We start from the raw sequence: 11,473 nt of genomic DNA on the forward strand, positions 1-11,473 counted from the left end.
TGTTCAAAACAATTTCCCATAAGGAATAGTAGTCATGAATACATGCATTGTTGCAGAAGAAAAATTAAGATTAAAGCCAAAAATTTTGCAATGAAGAACAGGTGAGTGATAAACTTACGATCGGAATGACATCGATAAACCAAAGAAACAGGAAAAGAATGAAATTTATTCATCCCCTGCATAGAATTATCAATGCACTCACTCTAACCAGTATGTTTCCTTTTGCCCTAGCACCCCTCAAATTGTCGTTGTGGAACAAGTTTTCTAAACCTCCAGATTAAACTCACTTGAATAAACCCTATGAGACTTTAAAATCAGTCTGATGATGAAAAAATGATAGTCGATGGGCGACGACCTGGTATGATTAAGAGCTGGGGAGACGAGTACAAACGACTCACCTCAGTATCCCCTTCTGTGCCATGCGCATCAGGCTGCGACCTCATTGATGTGTTCTGTGTAGCTTTTCCCAGGGGGAATGAAAATCAAATCATCCCAACCAGAATCCTTATCATTCATCTGCAATCAGCATCAGGTTGAAATGAAGTTAGATACAGCGTAACCTTAACCTACGTGGATTTGGGAAAGACTAAATGGTTATACCTCCATCTTTTTCAATACATCTTCCAAACTTCCGACCTACATGGAAATAAGGAAATTAATAAGTAGAAGGGGTAATCACATTTGTTGATCACCATCTCAACTCTACCCTTTTAAAAAGACATGCCTCCTAGTTTACCAATGTTTACATTGTTGATGAGGGATCCTCTATTTTGAAAAATAGATGTCTCTGGTGATTCCTACTAAATATTTACACATATTGCCCCCTCGTGCCTTTTGTGACCTTTTGGAGTGAGAACTTAGTTTAGAACTCAGACGATCCATTAGAAACGTTCAATGCAATGTACCATCAATAGCCTGCGGGGTGCTTCACTACGACGCACCTCATTATCAAATCATGCCACGAAAAATTTGGCCAGATTCAGACAATTCATGAGACTTATTTCACTATGATTATTCCATTTTCACTCAAAACTTCCTAGCCATTCCATATGAAAACCATGTGAAATTTGTGAATCATGAATCATAATAAAACATCAATCATGCCACCCCTTTAAAATCACTTCTTGCATGACATGAGGGATGATCTAAGCAGAATCCTTCCTCTTCTAGGTATCATTCATTGACACATCACCATAAGGAAGCTTGCTACTGCATGACTGGAAAGTCATTATTTCATCCCGCAAGCATTATATTCTTTATTGTTAAAATAAACAACACTTGGGCTAACCTATAAGGGTTCAATGGGGGAAAAAGCAACTTTAAAAAATGGTTATGAAGAACAATCCTTCGAAAAGGTTTTACTTTTGCTAACAAACACACAAAGGAATGAAACAGGCATCATGAAAAAGTGGCACATAAATGAGAAATGATAATACTGAATTTCTACTTTTGCAAAAAGAAGAATAAAATCATTCTTTATTGGTTTGAAAAAAGGCTTGACTACTTGTGCATCCATGCCGGTCCTGCCATGCCCCAACTAGCTCACTCTAGTTCTGACACATCTACCTCTTCATTCATTCCAATAAGGGTGGCAATGTCAAGCCCATGACAACATTTCATGTGGCAAATCCATAGATTAAAACCTAATGGAGTTGGAATAGTAAATTCATTGAGGTTAATTTGGGGAGATGTTGATGATATTGAAAATCAGAAGGGCTAGTTGGATATTAATTAAGATTTGTAAAGTCTGGAGAGAATCCTATAAAAAGTGATCAAGTCTAAGGGGTCAGGGGGAGAAGTTTAGCCTCAACAGAAAGACAATTTCTTACCATTATGTTTTGATATAATCCTGATCCTCTTGATGGCTTGGAAGCTTTGAGCAGTTCTCTTTCTATGTCTTCCTGCAAAAGAAAAGAGTTAGCAAGCTTCTCTACGAATATTACAGATTTGTTGGCGGTGTAATTTCTGCATCCAAAGGCAGTACTATCTAACCTTCTGGAAATATATGGGGCAGTAGCGCTTGTTTTTTTTTTTAACAACCAGAAGGTCTGACTGCACAAGAAAATCAATTGTTGTCACCAGTAAGAAACAATGAGGTATTAGAATAAGTCTTAAAAATAAGCTAGTGGCCTATCCATAAATTGCTGAGAAATAAAAAAAAAAGAAGTGAAAATGGACGAGACAACGAGCCTTAAACACCATTTTGAAATATCCTTGGAGATTTTAAACATCATATTATTTGTTACTAATTTTCACTATGGTGATGAATGTAACATAAAAGTTAATGCAACAACTTCAACAAGAAGAACAAAAATGGTAAAGGAGATGGTTAAAATCATAGTCTTTGTTATGTGAGCAAATAGGCACCTTGACATTTAGTTATCATAAGACTTTATGGGAAAAGAGAGAAACTAATACCAAAGCACACAATTTGGTATATATTGTCATATATTGAAAAGTCAACTTGGGTTCTATGCTTGTCAGCATTATAGACGAACATGTATTTTAATACATTGTAAAAATTGATTTTTGCCCCCGCAATGGTGTTTAGTAACTTGCTTCACTTTTTGTTTGTCCTGTCAGTTACACCAACAAAATCTTCTAAAAACCCCTATAATCATTTGATTCCAGTTCTTAGAAGTACATTCTTCAGTACATATGAGCCAGCTATTGGTGAATAAAATCAATAAAGAAGGGAATTGATAGTTGACTGCACCTGAAAGACAGGAACTCCATCAAAGCCTTTTGAGATATCTGCAGACCTTAACTGAAAATTGAAACTAGTAAAATGCAGTCCATAAGGACAAGCAAAAAAGAAACAGGAATCTTTTGGGTAAGAAATTAAGAAAAAGAACTAAAAAGGAAAAAATCACAAATACTAGCAAGTAGAATAAGGAGAAATATTATTATTAAGATTCAGGAAAACAAAAGACAGATAAATACCAAATAGATTGAGGATTTTGGCAATTATACATTTAATTTTTTTGTAAAGAATAATAAAATTAATGGGATGGATAAATAAAAGGCTAACAAAGAAAATATTTTAGTTTGTGTTTACTTAAACTAGTGAAAACGGGAAGGAGATAAATAAACACAAATTACAGTCAACCAGTCTGGGCCCCCATATGCAAAATCTAACATCCTGTCACACATCCCTTTGGTGTCTCCCTCCTTTTTCTGTCTAGTTTTGGGTGGAAAAGAAATAAAGGTAGATTTATATGGCTTTGCCACCTTTCTCTCATTTTGCTTCTATGAAGAGGAAGAAACTTTCTTTTCAATTTTTCTTCCTACTTTTTTCTAATAATTTTTGTCCAAGTAAACAATGGCAAGCTATTCACTGATTCATTTATCTCAGGTTAATAGCAAAAACACTTTTTTCCGAGCAAAAGTACTCAGCGTTGAAGTAAATCAATGGCACAGAGTCTCCCCGATTGCTTTATACAACTGCAGTAGTATGTTACCAGTGAACTCAAAAAAAAACAGTAGCTGAGTAAGGTTACAGGTACAATGCATAACTAGATTAAGTTTATGAGATTGCTAACCATAACGCATTGTGTATACTATGTGGCAAAAAAAATCTGTTGCAACCTGTTGTGATGAAGACGTCATACTGCATTAACTCTTGTTTCCATACCATCACCAAGTACATGGCAGGACAAACAAAAGAGCACGAGAAAGGAAAACCGTAAGACAAAGTGACAAACCAACAGAGTACGGCTCCCAATCAATATATCTACAATTTGAACTGTAAAGTCAAATGTTGCCCATGCTTCGAGTAAAATAACACCAAATGTATTTGACAATCATACCAATTGACAGAGTGAATACATGGGTGGAAACTGGAATGGGAGGAAGGAAAGGGGAACACTGGGAAAGAAAATAAGACACAATTTACTTGAAAGAAAAAAGGACACGGAAAGTGGACAGAAGGTTCTGCTATTTTTCCATATTTTTTCCAGTCCGAATTTCCATAGAAGTGGAGACCAAAAAACAGAAGAAAAAAAGATACCCATGCCAACTGATCATTTTCTTCTTTCCAACCTGTTATCCCTCTTCTTCACTCCAAGTAAACATTCTCGAGGAAACCACTTTTTTTCTAACAGATCTGACTAAAATAGCACAATAGATTAGGGCAACAACAAAAAAACTTACCGTCAGAGCATTCTTTATCTGAAGAGGATCTGGTAAAAAACGAAAAGCAATTCCTTCAACCTTTAGCATATAAACCTACAAAATGGAATGGGTAGAGAAATTTACTGTAACTTCATAAAAGGTAAAATAAAAGTAAATTAAATAATAAACTTGCAGTCTTAAATAAAATAGTAATCCTTGTGTATAGCACAAGCAGTTTGGAAATGACTTCACCTGAATACATGGATGTAACCAGACGTTTCTGATGGGGTCAATTGACCTCACTATTTTTTTTTTTCACGAAAGCAGAAATTGGTAGAGAAAAGACTACGAAAATATTCAATAATATTAACAACAAAAAGAACTAGTATGATTGCTAATTAATTGATATTCTGTGCATACAAAATTTACTTTGTCATTTTACATGAGTAGGAGTATCCATTTGTTTGAAGCAAATTGAGTTAGATTAAATCAGTTTTTTTAGATTGATTTAGAAAAAAATGAACCAAACTGAATTAATATATAAAATCAAATTGAAATAGAACAAAGCATACTCTTTGTTGAGAAAAAAGGAAAAGCTATAAGTATGGCCGTAAGCCCTATTTGACAAAAGCTGGTCTTGAATATATAGGATATTGGTAACTTCCAATATCTTTACCAACTTGGAAGCAATCACCTCAATAATTTCAATATTATTGATTCATCATGGTTTAATTTGATTTGTTTATATGGTATACTCAACTTAGTTACAAAATCTATCAGTCCTCTTTTAATATATCTATACATTCTAATAAATTTTCTCTTATTTTTCCAACTACTGAATCAACATCTAATTTCTTAAGATAATAATCCATCAATTATCCATTTTAGTAATTTTCAGTTTCGTAAACTAAATTTATGTACATAAATATTTATACCGCATTTCATTGGCCAAATTGTTTCCTTTTTAGTTTTATTAACTTAATCTTACCTACTCCTAAGTCATAACTCCTAGTCATCTATGGCCAAATAATAACCCATAGTCCTTGCAGTTCATTACCTCTCAACCTCATTCAGAGTATGTTCTCATTGTTTTCTTCCTCAAGGCAAGACTTTCTTTCAATAGTGTAACAACTTATAGTGGTCACGCACTCATTGAAAATGGTCTAAAGAAATACTTTTTCTTACGAGTTACACTAATTTCATGTTCCGCCATTGGCAGAAATGTGGAAATGGTTAGATTAAAGTATACAAAGATTAAGAAAGAAGTTGAACACAATTGATAAATGAAGTAGATTGCTAGAACAATAACAAGAAAATATTTCGTTTTTTTTTTACTAATTGTTGAACTTAAGCCTCAATTAGGTGACATTATAAATCCCACTTGATTTCATAATATACGACCAAGCAAGCACTATTACCAACAACATTTCATCCAAAAGGAAAGGGGAACAAACAGACAGAAAAACCTTTCCATTCTGATTGATCCATAAGGATGAGGCGTATCAGTTTCTGTTATGAACTTAAAAAATTAAAATAAAAAATTTCGAAGATGCATTAAAGTTTTCTAGGACGCATTTTGCCAACAACATTATGCATCCGTAATTGATGATCAGAAGAAGAAAAATCCATGATAGTTAAATCAGTATGACTGGAAGATTTATTTGAGCAATTAAAATGGAACAAATAAACAGACGAAGGGAGAAAAAAAAACCTGATCGAGGGTAATGGGTACAACTTTTGCTCCCCTGCCCAAAATGGGTTGCCGCAACTTAACCTGTAAAATGAGGGGAACCACAAAAATTAGAGAAAAAAGTTACGAGAGTTAAGCCGACGAGCACATCTATGGGCGGAGAAACCAAGGCCGAATAGATAAGAAAGGAACCTGCGCGAGGAGGGTCTGAGCATCCTCTTGCCGGAAGCACAGTATCCCAAGGGACCGGAAGCTATTATTGGGGTCGGAAATGAGGACGAACTCGTTGTTGGAGTTGCTCACCGTGTACACCGCCGTCCCGACCAGCGTCTTGGCTACGTAGTCGGCGCTGAGTGCGAGATCAAAAGCATGCTTCCCTTGGGACGGCGAGGCCGCAGCCGCGGCCGCCGAACCAACGGAAGCAGCCGCAAAAGGGGGCAAAGAGAGCCGCGGGGATGCGGCAGTCAGAACGAACCGGCGGCCCTGATCGACGCGTGAGGAGAGCTCAGAGCCGAGGCGGGAGACATGGTGGCGGAGGAAGGAAGCTGCTGCCGCGAGAGGGTTGGGATGGATCAGCGGCGAGGGCGAGGGGGAGTCCATCGGGATTGGGGCGGCAGATAGGGGAAGAGTCCTAGCACTAAATTTCTAAATTGCCATTTTTTTCACTACGTAATTTATTTACCCTTTTATTTTTTTTATTATTTACTTTTGAGTTATGCTTCTCTCTTTTGTTTTTGTTTTAATAATTTTAAAAAAAAGTCACTCTAAACATAAGTCTCATTTACTTCTTTCACTTAAGTATAAGAAACCCACATGCTCCACTAAAACGTAAGATTTATTATAATGAGATAAGAGATTAATTTTTGACACGTATATTCTGTGAAGAAAAAACTCAATCCATCCCTTAATCAATTATAGACTGATCCGTAATTTATTTTCCATCACTAACATGAGAGGAATATAATTAAGTATAAGAAACACTACCAATGTAAACAACCAAACTTTATCCCTAGCCATTTCTTATTCCTTCTTATTTCTAATGTCACATCTTCTTTGATCAAGCGGCGTGGCAACGCTTCAAGGGGTGCACTGCGAACTTCATCATGCCAGCGGTGCAGTGAAGGCCATCGTGCTCGCCGCACACAAAGTAGCGCGGCTTCCTATTCCTCAACACGTACTCAAACCCGCTGCCGACGCCTTGGACGACGTTTGCCAGAAGCGTCGCGTTCTTCAGATTGCACGCCAGGTATCTTCGGTAATTCTTCATCAGGTACACGTTGTGCGGGAAGGTGGTGCTGTTGGGAGCGTCGTACATGAACACTGCAGCAACAATTAACTCATATCAAAAACTAACCAATTGCAATTTTTTTTTAAAAAAAAAAATCTGTTTTGTAAAAAATCTTGTATAACCGATTTTTTACCCACCCCAAATTGTAATTCATTCATCGAGGTAAAGACCAGGCATAAAAGAGGAAGAACTCACCCAGGGTATCATTTTGATAGAAAGGAGCCCTTCTGATAGCCCAGTCCGTGTAGTTATAACCGAAGGTCCAATGTGCTTCGTCGCCCACGATTATCCTTGCAGTCATTGCTGTTCTCGTAAAGGAAGCAAGCAGGAGCACAGCGGCAGCTCTTATCATCAAACTTGGGCCAACTCTCAGCCCCATATCTTCTCTCTTGAAGGCAAACAGATGTGGTTAATTAATTGGTGCTGAGAGGTGTTAATGGAGATGGCTTTATATAGAGGAGGATCTTAGGTCTACTCGATGGGGAATTCTTAAACTATGGAAGTCAATCCTCGTCAAACACGGTGACTGTTAGTGGGAGAGTGTTTCATTTTCAGGTAATGCTCCACAAGGCATGCATGGACTTCTGCTAGTGGGTTAATTAGTGCTCCCACAAATTATGACCATGATCGAGAGAGGATCAAAATTGCGATGGTTGGTGTGGACTTTAGAGTAGAAATTTGACTTTGCTGTTGTTCTTCTGCTTTTGAAGGTTAATGTTCATACCTCCTCTCGTTAGCAATTTCTAAAACTTGTGTTTATGATGACAGCTTAACGTCACATGAGCATTTACAGAGGGTAACAACACGTAAAGGATCCTATAATGAAGTAAAATTCCACGAAGAGTATGGCTTTCAGCAATGGGAACTTGTCATGAAATAAATATTTGGAGTCCCTTTGTTTTTGTTTTTGTTTTTGTTTTTTCTTTTTTTTCCTTTTTATTTTGTTTTAAGTATCAGTTATTTGAACTTATTAATTTTGAGGATAATTCGTAGAATTATCATCCAATTAGAGAAAAACTAGAGTATTTTTTAAATTTATGTAAAAGGTTATAAATGGACTCCAAGCACTTCGATCACCTCATAGTCATTTATAGAGAGATAAATTATGAAATCAAGTAGATCACCACATGAGAGAGTATTTTCATAGACTTCATCAGAAATCGAGTTTGATCATATAACATTAAACCTGGAGCAACTGCTAGCCCCACATAAGTTTCCCACCTACTAAATAAGGAAGTGCTCATAATGAGCGATCAGTAGCCCAGCATTCCATTGTTGCATGTCTCATTTGGAGAAAAAAATCCTATAAATATACATAACGGAGATCAAACCGCGGATACCTAGATGACAACTTGCACCCTTCTGTTGCACCGTAGCCCCAAGGGCTAGAGTTTTTTTTTTTTTTTTGAAAAAAAAATGGAACCAGGTAGCATCGAACCTGGGTGACTGACCCAACTTCATGAAAATTTGTCAACAATGATCAAGGTAAATCGGGAAGCGCTCACGACGAGCGACCTAGAAACCCAGCATCCTATGATTGTGAATATCATTTAGAAGAAAAATTTCTATAAATATATCATAGTCATTGAGTCTGTAAACAAATTTTTATTAATTTTAATTTTGAAAAACTTCTTTCGGTAAATGCCACTGTCACGAGTATTATCAATAATATCCTATAAACAATCATCACATTTAGAAATATATTCATTATTTTTAAAAACTCTAATATTTGAATAAAGACCATTTTTTATTTAGAAGTGTCAGCATTTCTTAAAGTATTTTTTAAGATTCACACAAGAACTCATCAATTCATCATCATTCAATAAAACTAATTTTGCAACATCATACAAGAACCCAAATATAAATTCAAAATATTGTAGTTGTTCAAACTTACTCTTCAATTGCCCAAGAGTAATATCGACCACTAAGATAAAATAATCTATTCAAAAATATTCTTCTGGTGATTAATTTTCCCTTTCAATGTTAGCAATCTCATCAAAATGCCTCTTTCTACAAATTTTATATTTTATAGGAAATATAGGCTCAATTTTCATATGCTATTTTTTTTTTTTTTGCATCAACCATAGTAAAAGCAAAACTGGTTTCTCTATATTTTTCAAAAAAAGGAAATTAGACTAGACAATTATTTTACAACAACATCAAGATGCATATTCTCTGACTGTAATTTTTTGTAAACTAAGTTAATCTTATACAAAATATCATGCTAAATAATAAGGCTTAATAAATTTAAAACTTGAAAGTTCACTAGATTCTAAAGTTTCATCATCTCTACTTAATTTGTTGTCTTCGCTTATTTCTACTAATTTGAATAAAGCTTCTTTGATTTGGGAAGTTTGAGATAGTATTGTTTTGATTGTTTCAATTTGACTTTCCCATCTTGTAGTTGACAATGATTTTAAAGTTAATCCATCAATATATTCAAGCAAAACATTCCATCTTTTTGTTGAATGAGATAACACGGTGTACATACATTGACATTCTCCAAAAATTTATTTTGCTTTAACATAAGACTTTGTTATATCACAAATAACTAAGTTAAAAGAATGTGAAACACATGACATGTAAAATGCTCTAGCATTAATGTCAAGCAATCTCCTTTACACCTCTTGATTTTTATCTTTCATATTAGATCCATTATCATAACCTTGTCCTCTTACATTATCAATATCAAGTTTACAGATTATAAAATAACTTGCAATTCATTGGAAATACCTAAATCAGTTGTATTTTTTACATTTATAAATTGTAAGAAGTACTCTTCTATTTTAATTGAAATGTCATAAACTTCTACACATCTTAATATGAGAGTCATTTGTTCTTTGTGACTTGCATCTGGTGTACAATCAATAATTACTGAAAAATATTTTGTCTCTTTTACTTTGTTTAATTATTGCATTCTTGACTTTAAGGCTAAAATAGATATTAACTCGTTTTGAATTTTAGAACTAAGATAATGATAATGAATCTTTTTATCTTGAATGAGTCGAAAATGTTCTTGCATTATTGGATCAAAATTTACAATCATTTCAAGCAGACCCAAAAAATTATCATTATCATTTTTATAAATTTTATCAAGTGTACCACAAAATGTCAAATTATGTATAGCAAGACATTTGATAATAGCAACTATTCTTAACATAACAGGTTTTCAATGTTATGTAGCTTTTTTAATTTGTTCTGCATTTCCTTATTAATTGTCATTGTTTTCCTTAATCTCATTGTAGTTCAACAAAAGTTCTCTGATTAGTGAGATGTTCAACATTATTTTCATATTGTTTAAATTTGTCACATAAATATTTTCAGTTATTAACTCTTTCTCTTGCTAAATTACTTTTGGTGTGTATTTTTTAAAACAGCCTACAACAAATACAAAATACTTTGTCCAACTCCTTTGAGCACACTAACCATTTTTTATCACGAGTCTCACCATTTGGTAACATTTAAATATAGTAAGTATGAGAAAAGTGTATAGATTCTTTATCTAAAGGAAATTTGAGAATATCTTCTCTTTTAAAACCTTTTTCCACGAGTAAATCTCTCATTTTTGTATCAAGATTATCTTAAACTCTTGGATTAAATATGTTCAAATCATATTGTGGTGTCGAACATTGAAATTCATTTGTATGTTCATTATCACAATAATTATTAATATCTTTAGTTTTGTCAATTTCAGTTTCATTCAAATCATTAAAATATGTATTCTCTTCATTCCCATCACTTTCATTTCTCACAAATTCTTCATTTTTATCATTTTTATTTTCAATAAAATCTTCATTTGCATTTGATTCATTAGTTAAAATCTGAACTAAGCTTTTTATTATGTTATGTGATTCTTTACTAAAATATTTATTCAATGAATCTCTTTTTTTTTTAATCTTTTTTGATATCCAGAAAGTTATTTCATGATGATAGATATTATGAGCAATAAGCAATAAGTAAAGAATAATAAAACTTGACATGAAAATTTTTTCTTTGATTCAAAATCCACTTATATAAGGTATCCTACAAGTTAAAAGAAAACACAATAATTCAATTGTTTACATAGAAGAATATTAAGGTAAATAAATATTTAAGGTCATCTGATAACTTTCGTAGCTTAGTGGAACCTCCAAACTTCCTAGGTAAAAACTAATGATGAAGATAAATTGCTACAAAAACTTGACATAGTACTAAAATAGAATTAAAAGAGATGGAAAGCCTCAAATATATGAAGCAACAAATAGTTTATGCAAGATGCCTTGTGAAAAGATGAAATAAAATATGCTCAAGGTAAAAATAATAATAATAATAACGTTGACATACACTAGTGGACTATGGCAAATGATAATTTTTCTAATAACATATCATATTGTATACTGATA

General features: G+C 33.9%; 2 protein-coding genes across 2 annotated transcripts; both read right to left on the reverse strand.

Annotated features, from left to right (window-relative positions):
- Positions 1-6,451, reverse strand: LOC121975502 (protein TIC 22, chloroplastic-like). The gene is made up of 8 exons (XM_042527196.1): positions 5,996-6,451; positions 5,825-5,887; positions 4,153-4,227; positions 2,717-2,767; positions 1,993-2,052; positions 1,830-1,901; positions 601-636; positions 1-516 (listed from the first exon to the last, which is right to left on the reverse strand). The coding sequence occupies exons 1-8, from the start codon at positions 6,401-6,403 to the stop codon at positions 427-429; spliced, it is 855 nt and encodes a 284-aa protein (XP_042383130.1). The 5' UTR covers positions 6,404-6,451; the 3' UTR covers positions 1-426.
- Positions 6,452-6,683: 232 nt separating this feature from the next.
- On the reverse strand, positions 6,684-7,525 carry LOC121977722 (blue copper protein 1a-like). The gene is made up of 2 exons (XM_042530165.1): positions 7,287-7,525; positions 6,684-7,123 (listed from the first exon to the last, which is right to left on the reverse strand). The coding sequence occupies exons 1-2, from the start codon at positions 7,468-7,470 to the stop codon at positions 6,861-6,863; spliced, it is 447 nt and encodes a 148-aa protein (XP_042386099.1). The 5' UTR covers positions 7,471-7,525; the 3' UTR covers positions 6,684-6,860.
- Between the last annotated feature and the right edge of the window lie 3,948 nt (positions 7,526-11,473).

Source organism: Zingiber officinale, chromosome 4B, assembly GCF_018446385.1.
Source record: "Zingiber officinale cultivar Zhangliang chromosome 4B, Zo_v1.1, whole genome shotgun sequence".
Lineage (NCBI taxonomy): Eukaryota > Viridiplantae > Streptophyta > Magnoliopsida > Zingiberales > Zingiberaceae > Zingiber > Zingiber officinale.